This window comes from Pollachius pollachius (assembly GCF_949987615.1).
Source record: "Pollachius pollachius genome assembly, chromosome: 13".
NCBI lineage: Eukaryota > Metazoa > Chordata > Actinopteri > Gadiformes > Gadidae > Pollachius > Pollachius pollachius.
In genome coordinates, this window is record NC_136946.1 from 2002187 (window position 1) to 2016686 (window position 14500).

General features: G+C 50.3%; 3 protein-coding genes across 3 annotated transcripts; 1 reads left to right on the forward strand and 2 right to left on the reverse strand.

Annotated features, from left to right (window-relative positions):
- Window positions 1-146: 146 nt before the first annotated feature.
- On the reverse strand, window positions 147-8524 carry tatdn1 (TatD DNase domain containing 1). The gene is made up of 12 exons (XM_079749832.1): window positions 8373-8524; window positions 7056-7121; window positions 6201-6250; window positions 6017-6080; window positions 5583-5726; window positions 5393-5435; window positions 4449-4534; window positions 4338-4378; window positions 3797-3873; window positions 3467-3537; window positions 1409-1535; window positions 147-576 (listed from the first exon to the last, which is right to left on the reverse strand). The coding sequence occupies exons 1-12, from the start codon at window positions 8434-8436 to the stop codon at window positions 480-482; spliced, it is 930 nt and encodes a 309-aa protein (XP_079605958.1). The 5' UTR covers window positions 8437-8524; the 3' UTR covers window positions 147-479.
- Window positions 8525-8675: 151 nt separating this feature from the next.
- ndufb9 (NADH:ubiquinone oxidoreductase subunit B9) lies at window positions 8676-10776 on the forward strand. Its single transcript, XM_079749837.1, has 4 exons — window positions 8676-8790; window positions 9397-9589; window positions 9685-9798; window positions 10525-10776. The coding sequence occupies exons 1-4, from the start codon at window positions 8705-8707 to the stop codon at window positions 10654-10656; spliced, it is 525 nt and encodes a 174-aa protein (XP_079605963.1). The 5' UTR covers window positions 8676-8704; the 3' UTR covers window positions 10657-10776.
- Window positions 10777-12242: 1466 nt separating this feature from the next.
- Window positions 12243-13474, reverse strand: rbm18 (RNA binding motif protein 18). The gene has a single exon (XM_079749836.1). It carries the CDS (start codon window positions 13334-13336, stop codon window positions 12734-12736), a length of 603 nt encoding a protein of 200 aa, XP_079605962.1. The 5' UTR covers window positions 13337-13474; the 3' UTR covers window positions 12243-12733.
- Between the last annotated feature and the right edge of the window lie 1026 nt (window positions 13475-14500).

The following is a 14500-nucleotide window of genomic DNA, read 5'->3' on the forward strand; positions in this document are numbered from 1 at the left end:
GTGACGCGGTGGAGGTGTGGCGCGTGACTCGGTGACGCGCCACACCTCAAGCAACGTTCGGTCCACGTGCAGCAGGTGAGGCTGAGACCTGAGGGTCAGGTAGACCCAGGGGCCACGTGAGGGTGGTGTGTGCTGGAGACTGGACATATGTCACAGTAAATCTTTATTATTTGTATGCACAAAATAAAGAAATTAAAGTGGACCATTTTAGGCTTTACAACAACTCGTTCACAATGCGTTGAGGCTCGATCTCAACTACGCCATTCATTAGTTGCTAACTTGTTTACCCAGGATGTGGAGCACATAAGAGCACAGTTTTAGCGGGTTCACAAGGGCGTTATGCAACATGGAGATATATGAACAGTCCTTGAAGCCTTCTGGAGGGTTCAGGCCGCGGCTCCACCGGTCCTGCAGAACGCACGCCCCTCCTTTTCGGCCCGGAGAATCGAACCCGGGACCTGCGGCCGTGCCGAGAGCCTTCAGCTGAAGAAGAGCTTCAGTGTGTTGTTGTAGATGGTGGAGGACATCTCCATCACGCCCTCCCCGCGGGCCGCCGCCATCACCTCCAGCACCTGTCTGAAGACAGACCGGATCGAACCGGTTAACACCTGTCTGAACCAGACCAGACCGGACCGGTTAACACCTGTCTGGAGACAGACCGGATCGAACCGGTTAATATCTGTCTGAACCGGACCAGACCGGACCGGTTAACACCTGTCTGAACCAGACCGGACCGGTTAACACCTGTCTGGAGACAGACTGGACCAAACCGGTTAACACCTGTCTGTCTGAAGGTAGCAGTCTGGTTAACACCCGTCTGTCTGAAGGTACCGGTCGGGTAAACACCTGTCTGTCTGAAGGTACCGGTCGGGTTAACACCTGTCTGTCTCAAGGGACCGGTCAGGTTAACACCTGTCTGTCTGAAGGTACCGGTCGGGTTTACACCTGTCTGTCTGAAGGTACTGGTCGGGTTAACACCTGTCTGTCTGAAAGTACCGGCCGTGTTAACACCTGTCTGTCTGAAGGTACCGGTCTGCTCAACACCTGTCTGTCTGAAGGTACCAGTCTGGTAAACACCTGTGTGTCTGAAGGTACTGGTTTAGTCTGTTTAACACCTGTCTGTCTGAAGGTACCAGTCAGGTTAACACCTGTCTGTCTGAAGGGACCGGTCAGGTTAACACCTGTCTGTCTGAAGGGACCGGTCAGGTTAACACCTGTCTGTCTGAAGGGACCAGACTGGTTAACACCTTTCTGTCTTAAGGGACCAGACAGGTTACCACCCGTCTGTCTAAAGGGACCAGACTGGTTAACACCTGTCTGTCTGAAGGGACCATCACTGGTTACCACCCGTCTGTCTGAAGGGACCATCACTGGTTACCACCCGTCTGTCTGAAGGTGGGGGGCTCACATGATGTGGCAGGGCTCGTTGCGGTCCTTCAGGCAGTGGCCCTGCTCCCACCTCTTCTTGGTGGGGAAGGCGGTGGAGACGTATCTGGAGCCGGCGTGGGACGCCTTCACCCCACACCAGGGGGCGTCTGGGGACACATTCACCATGTCACCACAGCCTCATTCACCATGTCACCACGGCATCATTCAAGATGACACCACGGCCTCATTCACCATGTCACCACAGCCTCATTCACCATGTCACCACGGCCTCATTCACCATGTCACCACGGCATCATTCACCATGTCACCACGGCATCATTCACCATGTCACCACAGCCTCATTCACCATGTCACCACGGCATCATTCACCATGTCACCACGGCATCATTCACCATGTCACCACGGCCTCATTCACCATGTCACCACAGCCTCATTCACCATGTCACCACAGCATCATTCACCATGTCACCACGGCCTCATTCACCATGTCACCACAGCCTCATTCACCATGTCACCACGGCCTCATTCACCATGTCACCACGGCCTCATTCACCATGTCACCACGGCATCATTCACCATGTCACCACAGCCTCATTCACCATGTCACCACGGCATCATTCACCATGTCACCACGGCATCATTCACCATGTCACCACGGCCTCATTCACCATGTCACCACAGCATCATTCACCATGTCACCACGGCATCATTCACCATGTCACCACGGCCTCATTCACCATGTCACCACAGCCTCATTCACCATGTCACCACGGCATCATTCACCATGTCATCATAGGTGTTAGAGGGGGTAGGGGCAGTAGAGGCAGTAGAGGCAGTAGAGGGGGTAGGGGCAGTAGAGGCAGTAGGGGCAGTAGGGGCAGTAGAGGCGGTAGGGGCAGTAGAGGCGGTAGGGGCAGTAGAGGGGGTAGGGGCAGTAGGGGGGGTAGGGGCAGTAGGGGCAGTAGAGGGGGTAGGGGCAGTAGAGGCAGTAGGGGCAGTAGGGGCAGTAGGGGCAGTAGAGGGGGTAGGGGCGGTAGGGGCAGTAGAGGCGGTAGGGGCAGTAGAGGCGGTAGGGGCAGTAGAGGGGGTAGGGGCAGTAGGGGCAGTAGGGGCAGTAGAGGGGGTAGGGGCGGTAGGGGCAGTAGAGGGGGTAGGGGCAGTAGAGGCAGTAGGGGCAGTAGGGGCAGTAGAGGCGGTAGGGGCAGTAGGGGCAGTAGAGGGGGTAGGGGCAGTAGGGGCAGTAGGGGCAGTAGAGGCGGTAGGGGCAGTAGAGGCAGTAGGGGCAGTAGAGGCGGTAGGGGCAGTAGGGGCAGTAGAGGGGGTAGGGGCAGTAGGGGCAGTAGGGGCAGTAGAGGCGGTAGGGGCAGTAGGGGCAGTAGGGGCAGTAGAGGCGGTAGGGGCAGTAGGGGCAGTAGGGGCAGTAGAGGCGGTAGGGGCAGTAGGGGCAGTAGAGGGGGTAGGGGCAGTAGGGGCAGTAGGGGCAGTAGAGGCGGTAGGGGCAGTAGAGGGGGTAGGGGCAGTAGGGGCAGTAGAGGCGGTAGGGGCAGTAGAGGCAGTAGAGGGGGTAGGGGCAGTAGAGGGGGTAGGGGCAGTAGAGGCAGTAGAGGGGGTAGGGGCAGTAGGGGCAGTAGAGGCGGTAGGGGCAGTAGGGGCAGTAGAGGGGGTAGGGGCAGTAGGGGCAGTAGGGGCAGTAGAGGCAGTAGGGGCAGTAGGGGCAGTAGAGGCGGTAGGGGCAGTAGGGGCAGTAGGGGCAGTAGAGGCAGTAGGGGCAGTAGAGGGGGTAGGGGCAGTAGAGGCAGTAGAGGGGGTAGGGGCAGTAGAGGCAGTAGAGGGGGTAGGGGCAGTAGGGGCAGTAGAGGGGGTAGAGGCAGTAGAGGCAGTAGAGGCGGTAGGGGCAGTAGGGGCAGTAGAGGGGGTAGAAGCAGTAGGGGCAGTAGAGGGGGTAGGGGCAGTAGGGGCAGTAGGGGCAGTAGGGGCAGTAGGGGCAGTAGGGGCAGTAGAGGCAGTAGAGGCAGTAAAGGGGGTAGGGGCAGTAGGGGCAGTAGGGGCAGTAGAGGGGGTGGTTATCAAGGCCCACCTGTCTCAATCATCAGTCTCTCTGTAGGAATCGACTTCATAGATTCAATATTGGCCTCCGTCTTCAAGGAGCTTCAGACAGACAGACAGGTATACAGACAGACAGAAAGGTAGACAGATTTTGTGAAGGCGACCCCATCAACTAAAATGTTCACATTCATGCCTCTACATTAACAATGCTGCTCCTCATATCAGATAAATTTGGCATATTTTTGTCTACATTAATATTTTCTTACTTAACAAATAAGATGCACTTTAATAATAAGTAAAGCAAGTACATCTTTTCCTATGGCCTGATTGGTTGCCCGAGGACATGACATCACTTCCTCACCAGCCGTTGATGCCGATGTAGAGGTCGAGGTCCACCAGCGCCGCGGCGTCCTGGGCTGTCCCGTCAAATGAGTGCACCTGCAGCCAGAGGGACCTTTACTGTGAAGGCCTGCAGCCAGAGGGACCTTTACTGTGAAGGCCTGCAGCCAGAGGGACCTTTACTGTGAAGGCCTGTAGTCAGAGGGACCTTTATTGTGAAGGCCTGTAGTCAGAGGGACCTTTACTGTGAAGGCCTGTAGTCAGAGGGAAGGCCTGCAGCCAGAGAGACCTTTACTCTGAAGGCCTGCAGCCAGAGGAACCTTTACTCTGAAGGCCTGGAGCCAGAGGGACCTTTACTGTGAAGGCCTGCAGCCAACGGGACCTTTACTGTGAAGGTCTGCAGCCAGACAGACCTTTACTGTGAAGGCCTGCAGCCAGAGGGACCTTTACTGTGAAGGTCTGCCGCAAGAGGGACCTTTGCTGTGAAGGCCTGCAGCCAAAGGGACCTTTACTGTGAAGGCCTGGGGACTACAGCCTGGTGTTATTATGACGCAGACTCTTACCACTCCACCCACACAGCGCTCTCTGTTCCTCCTCATCACGTCTGTTGAACAAAACACACATTCAGCATCATGTCAACTGATTGGACATAGAGGGTTGCTATGGCGACTCACCCAGGAAGTCCTTGTGGGAGTTCCGGCAGTGGAGGAACATGGGTAATCTGGTCTCCTCCGCCACATCGAACTGCTTCTCAAAGTACCTGGCAGATGTAATCACACATGACATCATCACTCAAGATCTCAGAGATTTAAACCAATTTCCAAATAGTTTTGGTAAACTAGTACCTGTAGAGAACAGGTGAGTTAGCGACAGGTAAGCTAGTCCCTGTAGAGGACAGGTGATTTAGCGACAGGTAAGCTAGTCCCTGTAGAGAACAGGTGAGTTAGCGACAGGTAAGCTAGTCCCTGTAGAAAACAGGTGAGGTAGCAACAGGTAAACTAGTCCCTGTAGAGAACAGGTGAGTTAGCGACAGGTAAGCTACTCCCTGTAGAGAACAGTGCTGTGTTCCAATATCCATACTACCCGTACTTACTATTCTTAGTTTGAGTACGTAGGGCGTTCCAATTCAGATCGGGTGAAAATGAGTGTACTGAAAGGACCCGGATGGTGTACTCCAAACGGTCAAATCGCGAAGTGTGGATCGATGTACACTTTTCATACTCAACGGCAGTCATCTTAGCTACGTAGCGGAAGAGGGCGCAGCCAGGCTGAGCAAAAGTCAGCGCATTTTCCACATAGCCTGCATTAATAGAGTCATTTTGTAGTTTTTATAGCTTTTATAGCTTTTTATAGCCGCTAGGCATAAAGAGTTCACCGTTCAAAGCGGGATGTTTATTGCGGGGAGGAGCCGCGGCGGCAGTCGTGATCTTAATTTCCGGTTAGTGCCCGACGGAGTAGTCGGTTTGGAACAACACTGACATCTGAAAATGAGCGCACTTAGTGAGTACGGATAGTGTCCTACGTTTAAGTGTACTCATGGAAGTATGGATATTGGAACACAGCACAGGTGAGTTAGCAACAGGTAAGCTACTCCCTGTAGAGAACAGGTGAGTCTCACCTGATCTGAGTCTCTTTGGGGCAGAACTCCAACCTGTCAAAATCTGAAATACAAGAGGAGGAATTTGAAACGCGCACACACACACACACACACACACACACACACACACACACACACACACACACACACACACACACACACACACACACACACACACACACACACACACACACACACACACACCCCCTACCCAGTCCACACTCCCCGATGGCGACCACTTTGCCGGGGTTCTGCTGGGCGAGCTGGGTGAGGCCGGAGAGGTACTGGTCCGCTCCCAGCGCCTCAAACTCACTGCAGCGGGTGGGGTGACAGCCTACCGTGCTGAACAGGTCCTCTGGAACCCAGAACCACACGGAGAACCCCCGTACAACATCAACACGGAGAACCACCGTAGAACATCAACACGTAGAACATCAATACATAGAACAACCGTAGAACATCAACGCAGAGAACCACCGTACAACATCAACACATAGAACCACAGTAGAACATCAACACGTAGAACAATACATAGAACCACCGTAGAACATCAACACAGAGAACCACCGTAGAACATCAACACGGAGAACCACCGTAGAACATCAACACATAGAACCACAGAACATCAACACGGAGAGGGGTTACCTCTGGTCTGGGCCAGTTTCAGGGCTTCCTTGCTGTCTTCTAGACTTCCTCCTGTAATTATGAACTGAAAAGAGAAAATGAAAACTAAGAACCGGTCTGATGTCATACTAGTGATGCACACACACACAAACATAAATACATACACACACACAGTGTGTGTGTGTGTGTGTGTTTCTTCAGGTACCTTCTGTACTCCTGTGCTGACTGCCCTCTCAATGATCTGATCGAAGTCATCTGGAAGGAGAAGACAAACGTGAGGTCATCTAGCGGGAGGAGAACATCCACTACCACCCATGAACTTCAACAGGATGCTATTGCCGCCTTCAAAACACTGCGAGTTTCCGGGAGTTTCGTACGGAGGTAAAGCTACCCAATTTCTTCGAGATCACGTCACAATAATGGCTGCCCATTTCATATATAGACTAAAGTGAACTTGCAGCAAGCACTAAGAGGCGAACCTAACACCCATTCTAACATTTGTATCACGATACATTATAGCTTACAATTATTAACATCACCTGATAAATTCATGTTCAACCATCACAAGCATGTCTTGCGATGGTTCTGATTCATCTGATTCAGCAAAAAAGCGCAAAGAGGTCCCTGCAGGCATCCATACTTATTGTTATGAAGTCTAGTCTCACGAACGATCTGTTTTTCCGGGTTTATGTCATAGCCTACGAACTTCTGAGGGGCGTTTCCTGAACACTCTTATTTCGGAAGAAGGGAAGGTTTACATAAAGACAAGTAAGAGCTTCCGAACCTCCGAGCTGTTTTGAAGGCAGCATATATTACATTATAAGGAGGCTATATGACATCATCAGGATGGTGTATGAGATCATGACATCATCAGGACGGTGCATGACATCATCAGGATGGCGTGTGAGATCATGAATTCATCAGGAGGTTGCATGACATCATTACATCTTCAGGAGTGTGTATGACGTCATGACATCATTGGGATGGTGTATGACATCATCAGGATGGTGTCGTATGACGTCATGGTTTCGACGCGATGGCGTCGCAGGTCTCAGTGTACCTGGGTGTTTCTGCTTGCCCCGGTAGAGCCCTCGGAACATGGGGTCGGTGAGGTTGACGCCGATGTCTGAGGAGAGCAGACGTTCTCTATTCAATCAACCGCTCTGAAAGACCTGCAGCACTGAACTAATATACTGGTATGAACCAACACTAGACCTGCACTACTGAACTGGTATACTGGTATGAACCAACACTAGACCTGCACTACTGAACTAGTATACTGGTATGAACCAACACTAGACCTGCACAACTGAACTGGTATACTGGTATGAACCAACACTAGACCTGCACTACTGAACTAGTATACTGGTATGAACCAACACTAGACTTGCCCTACTGAACTGGTATACTGGTATAAACCAACACTAGACCTGCAGCACTGAACTGGTATACTGGTATGAACCTACACTAGACCTGCACTACTGAACTGGTATACTGGTATGAACCAACACTAGACCTGCACTACTGAACTGGTATATTGGTATGAACCAACACTAGACCTGCACTACTGAACTGGTATACTGTTATGAACCAACACTAGACCTGCAGCACTGAACTAGTATACTGGTATGAACCAACACTAGACCTGCACTACTGAACTGGTATACTGGTATGAACCTACACTAGACCTGCACTACTGAACTGGTATACTGGTATGAACCAACACTAGACCTGCACTACTGAACTGGCATACTGGTATGAACCTACACTAGACCTGCACTACTGAACTGGTATACTGGTATGAACCAACACTAGACCTGCACTACTGAACTGGCATACTGGTATAAACCAACACTAGACCTGCAGCACTGAACTGGTATACTGGTATGAACCTACACTAGACCTGCACTACTGAACTGGTATACTGGTATGAACCAACACTAGACCTGCACTACTGAACTGGTATATTGGTATGAACCAACACTAGACCTGCACTACTGAACTGGTATACTGGTATGAACCAACACTAGACCTGCAGCACTGAACTAGTATACTGGTATGAACCAACACTAGACCTGCACTACTGAACTGGCATACTGGTATGAACCAACACTAGACCTGCACTACTGAACTGGTATACTGGTATGAACCAACACTAGACCTGCACTACTGAACTGGTATACTGGTATGAACCAACACAGCACTGTCAGCGGCGACCAGTCCACATGTTAGTCCTACTGGTTATCTCTGCTGATGTATTGGACTTTATCTCTTAGTTCGAGACCATGTATAGTACTTCATCTGTCATAAGTTCTAGTTATCTATAAGTATAGTACGTTATCTCTCAATAGTTCTATTAGTTATCGGCTGTACTCACCGATGAAGGCGTGTAGCGCCATGGTGAGAGCTGCTCTTCTGTTTCCTATTACCTTAACTGTCATAGTAAATGTGAATGCCGAAACATATCGGATTGTTCCTTATTTTTCCTTCATTTAAAAATATTATTTATATATGAAACTTGAGATAGGAATGTAAACCTATAATGTATTTCGTTCATAGTTTAGTATCCCAGTTCTTGGGATACTAAACTACTGAAATACAACGACACAGTGGAGAAAAATCCAGACTGTTTTTATTTTGCGCCTTCAGCGCCCCGTAGAAAGTCCCCCACAATGCTCCGCGGCGGGAAGGTGACAGCGGACAGCCAACATGGCGGCGTACCTCACCCACCAGCAGAAGGTCCTGCGGCTCTACAAGAAGTCACTCAGACACCTGGAATCATGGTGCATATTCAGGTGAGGAGTGCCGATACAACATATAAAATATATAATAGACAGAATAGATATATCTAACTCAACACATGATGAATGACCTGCCTGTGAAGCTGCTGCCCTTGCTTGCAGCTAGCTGCTAACCGCTAGCCACAGAGGGTTAACTCCACAGACCAAATGGGAGAGGAGTGCATGGTGGGACTAGTTTATATAGTGCCCAGTCTGTGCTCTCTCTCTCTGTCGCTCGGTCTTTCTGTCCATTGGGATTGCGGGTAGTTTAGTGCTGAAAGGTTCTGGTGTTGTGTTGTGATGTGGTGTGTGTACACTCACTGTATAGTCTGATCTAATAGTTAGAGGGGGTACTGGTTATGCTAGTGGGGAGTTAAGGGTGTGTGTGTTGTTAATTTAACGGTGTGTGTGTGTTTGTGGTTAAGTTAACGGTGTGTTTTTGTGTGGTTACCGGTCTGTGTGTGCATGTGGATAACGGTGTGTGCGTTGGTTAACTTACTGGTGTGATTTTGAGTGGTTACGGTGTGTGTATGTGTGTGTGGTTAACGGTGTGGATGTGTGTGTTGTTAAGTTAAGGGTGTGTTGTTGCGGTAACTGTGTTAACGCATTGTGTGAATCTAGGGATAAGTACAGGTTCTACGCCTGTCTGCTGCGGCAGCGGTTCGACGACGGCGTGGGGGAGAGGGACATGGTGAAGGCCACCCGCATGCTGAAGGCCGGAGAGGAGGAGTTCTGGACCAATCAGCACCCTCAGCCCTACATCTTCCCCGACTCCCCGGGCGGGACGTCCTACGAGAGATACGAGTGCTACAAGGTACCGGCCAATCACGGCCTTCCCCGTGCTCACGTGACCGACGCCTGCTGTTTCTGGTTGTTCTACTTCCTGTTGTGTCTGTGTGCTTCCTGTAGGCCCCAGAGTGGCTGCTGGACCACTGGCACCCGTCCGAGAAGAGCCAGTACCCGGACTACTTCAGCAAGAGAGAGACCTGGAAGAAACTCAGAGAGCAGAGCTGGGACCGCGAGGTACTGCTGCACGTACTGCTAGTACTACCACACAAGTACTAGTACTAACTAGTAATACTACACACTAATACTGATACACTCTAGTACTATTAGACACTAGTACTGCTACGCACTAGAACTACTACTACCATACACTAGTAATACTACACACTAGTACTATTACACACTAGTACTACTACACACTAGTATTACCACACCTTAGTTTTACTACACACTAGTACTACAACCATACACTAGTACTACTACAGACTAATACTACTAGCTACTAGTACTACTGCACACTAGTACAAGTACTACCATATACTAGTACTACTACTTTCGCCGTTGTCCAGAAACACATTGCGGGTACTGCGCTTGTTTGTTTATTATCCCCCTGTCGCACTGAAGTGCGATCCTGTCGACCAATCAATGGAGGGCGTGTGTAGCTCGAACTGGCCGGCCCCCTTTCAGGCGTCTCAGTACCCCAACGGAGGAGTACTGCGAGACGGGTACGGCTCAGTCCGGGCCACGCCCACTTTTGGCGGTGGAAACGCGACCCGTGCCGCACCCTCCGGGGGAAATGCACCATAGTACTACTACACAGCCCTACTACTACCTACTAGTACTACCTATCCAGCTCCAGGCTGAGACTCTTATGCTTATGTTGTGTATTGTTGGTCTGTTATTGTTGTCATGGTAACTGTAATGTTGTGGTTGTCATCGTGGTAACTGTGTTGCGGCCCCCAGGTGGCCCAGCTCCAGGCTGAGACCCCGGCCGGCGGGCCCCTCGGCGAGGCCCTCCCCCCGGCCCGCCAGGAGGGACACCTGCCCCCCATGTGGTGGCAGTACGTCACCCGGCCCCGCGAGCGCCCCACCTAGAGCTCCACCCAGAGCCCCCCTCACCCCTCTCCTCCACCCTCCCTCCAGGCTGCAGCAGCTGTCGGGGCGTCCTGTGGGGTCCGACCCGTTACTCTATAATATAATGTTAATAAACATGTTGATGACACGCTGTGTGGTTCGTGTTTTAAACGCTTTGAAGTCCTCGGCTAAAGCAGAGAGCAAAGGGGGGGGGGAGACGGCCTCCAGGGGCTGACGGTAGGGCTGCTCGATTATGGAGAAACTCAGAATCAGGATTATTTTGGTCAATGTTAAAATCACGATTATTCAAACGATTATTTTTGAGTTTGAAAACATGATGTATTTATTCAGCATGTCTCTCCCAAAAGACACTTTGTAACAGAGAACTTTTAAATTTCGCCTTTAAAAAAATACAAAATGGTCAAAAAGAAAATGTTCAAATCTAAAATAATGAACAGATAAGTATCCAAAATTCGATTGTATTAGTTTTGTGATCGTTTGACGCAAAAATCGAAATCGCGATCAAAATTCAATTACTCGCCCAGATCTCAGATCAGGACCAGATCTCAGTGTTCCATGAAGTGGATTTTTAGATTCTACTCTGATTGGTTGGAATACTATTATTTTGGTTTTGAGTGGTTGGTGGTACCATTTGTTTTTGTGTGTGATTTCGGAGCATAGGCTGCCTACAAAGACGCGGTTGTTTTGACGGCCTGCTTCTGGGTCGGGCAGCTAGAGGATCGTGAGGAAAGATCAGATGAATGTCGGCCTAGAATCCCTGATACAACCTTTTAAGGTGTCAAACAGTTAGCCTTGTTCTCTCAGCTGCAGCCGCTCTGCTGAACGTCTCAGCTAATCTAAAGCATCATTCAGAGCGTCACAAGGCGAAGGAGGTATAACAATAATAATTGATTATATTTATATAGAGCTTTTCAATGACCCAAAGACGCTTTACAGTGAAGTGGGGACCTCACTAACCACCACCAGTGTTTAGCACCCACTTGGGTGATGCACGGCAGCCAATCTGCGCAAGAACGCTCACCACACACCAGCTTGAGGTGGAGAGTGAGGGAATTAATGAGCCAATTATACAGGGGGACGATTAGGGGGCCAGCTTGATTAGCCTGGTTGGGCCAGGACATGTGCTGCTGGGTTAACGGGGGCCCACAGACCCACGCCGTGGCCTCCGTCTGCCTCTTCACCAGGTCACCGCGCCACAGGATGGCGATCTAAGAGATGTGATTGGTCTATAGGTGGCGCTGTAATGCGTGTTCATCGTTATCGCGACCATGACCTGCTGGGTTACCGCGCCGATGATCCCCGGAAGATGTAGTGACCAACTTGGGTCGAACCGGGAGTGACAGAGGCTGCTCCTGGTCGAAGGTCCACTACTGTCCCTCTAAGACCAGGACCTGGTGGGTCTACTGTCCCTATGAGACCTGTATCTCGTGGTTGAACTCTATTAACACATTATATTGAAACATGCACATTATAATAAATTTTATTTTGGAACCGCCCCTTTAAGACTGCCATTTTTGACGTCTCTAGAGGGGAGCTTTCAAACGTCTAGTAATGTCTGATCCACATCACAGCTATTCACAGAACCAGCATGTGAGACCCCTACAGACCTGGACCTGGTTGAGAGGTCAGAGCCTAGGTCGTTACCAGGTTAACACACCACCACAATAAGAGCACCAGAGGAGACGTCAGAACAGGGGGGACACGATGTATTTCAAGGTAAAAGCACAGGAGAATATGAACGTCTGCACAGCTAAATAAAAAAACATGTCAAACAGGCCAGAGTCTGATATCACCGACACCACGAGCCATCCCTGCTCGTGAGACCGGAAGGTTGCAAGTTCGATTCCCTGAGCAAGGCCAGCAGACCTCACACGGACACAAGAAAGAAAACAACCACAAATACGACGCTACAAAACCCGGCCTCCCGATAGGATAACAATTATATCATGTGAGCCATCATTCCGTCCGTCTCCTCGGGGATGTCCACCCTCCTCCAGAGCGACATGGAGTGTGTCTGTATCGCAGGTGACCCGCGGCTTATCCGCTGCGTCCAGGTGTGAACTCCAGGGGTCAAGGGTCATCTCCTGAACTTGCGGTAGGGCCGGCTCTGGCCCCCGTTCTTGTTGTAAGGCTCCCAGCGCTTCCTCTCCGGTGGCTTGTTGTAGACGTAGGGCGACGGGCCGGGCGGCTCCTCGTCGGGGTGATCCTCCATCATCTGCAGCTTGGCCTCGATGGCGCGGATTTTGGCGCTGGTGCTCAGGTGGTTGTTGGCGGAGGAGATGGCTCCGTCGTCGGCCGGCCCGCTGCCCCCGGGCTCCAGGCTGGACGGCATGGTGTTCTTCTCCGTCCGGAAGCCCTCGAACCTCTGGGCGTGGGCCCAGCGGACCACCAGCCGCTTGGAGAGGGCCAGCTTCCCGTTGAGGCAGCGGATGGCCCGCTCCGCCTCGGGGCGGCTGTGGAAGTTGACGAAGCAGTAGCCCCGCGGCTGGCCCTCCATGGGGCCCGACTTGTGGAAGAGGAAGTCGAACTGCTGCACCTGGCCGAAGCGCTCCAGCAGCTTTACCAGGTGGTACTCGGTGATCTTGGGGTCCAGGTTCCCGATCCACAGCCGGTTGCCGTCGTGGGAGACGCTCTCCGAAAGGATCGAGGCGTTCTCCACCGACTCGGCGGCGGACGACATGGCCGCGGCGCTCCGGTTCTACTCAACGGCCTCTTTTAAAAGTGATTCAGTGGGTAAAATCGCGCTGGAGTTCGACTTTTGATTGAGTTTTTAATCAAATCTCGTGGCGGGCAACGTACGGGATCCACGGATCCTTTATGTCGCACAACAACAAAGACGCGTCTAGGTGACGTCACGTCACGTGAGGCGGGGCTTATTTTTAATTTTATGTTTTATTTTATTTCATTATACACCGCAGATTGGTACTTTGTCAAGAAAATGTGCTCTGTGGTGTTAAAAAAAATAGGGATAATTGAATATCAATTCATGTGAATATCTATACATATATACATGTACATTCTCTTACACTTATTGATTTGAACCTCAAATATTTCCTATTCAATATTGTGTGTGTGTATGTGTGTGTGTGTGTGTGTGTGTGTGTGTGTATTTAACAATGCACCTTGCTAAAATATTTTTGATATACCTTGTTTATAAAGAATAAACAAATGGTTAAGAATATATGAAATCCATGTTAATGCCAGTTCAAATGACATACATGTTAATACAATTTAAAATACATGACATTCATGTTGCGTCCAGTCAGCAATGTAATGAATTTAGGTATTTTGTAAACCTATTGACTGAAACGCCAATAGATAGCCTAGTTATGTAAAACATAATAATCAATAATTGTGTATGATAAGTAATGATGCACCTCTTTTTATTTGGAGTAATATACATGTAGAATCTTGAAACCCTGAGTGTGTTCAGCCCTATGTTGCTGTAACACATAACAAGGCTTATTATCAAGCCCAGTCAGTGTTCGCTTGAGTTGATACCAGGGCCCAATCCCATTTCCACCCCTTACCCCTTCCCCTTACTCCTCCCCCTTGTTTTTGTAGGGGTAGGGCTGTCCCAATTCTCATTTGGGTTAAGGGCTAGGGCCAAGACATAGGGCTACGTAGCCCTTGAAATGAAGCTTCCAAAGGACCACACTTTAAAGGGAGGGCTTTGAGGAAAAGCCGGCTGTCATGAATCCTTTTTTTTTTTCTGAGCCCTTTTACTTTCTTTTTTATATTGTGAAGCACATTGGGTACTAAAAATGCGCTATACAAGACTGATATTGTTGTTATTATTATTATAACTAGTAATCATTCGGAAACACGCCTTCTCTTGGCCTCT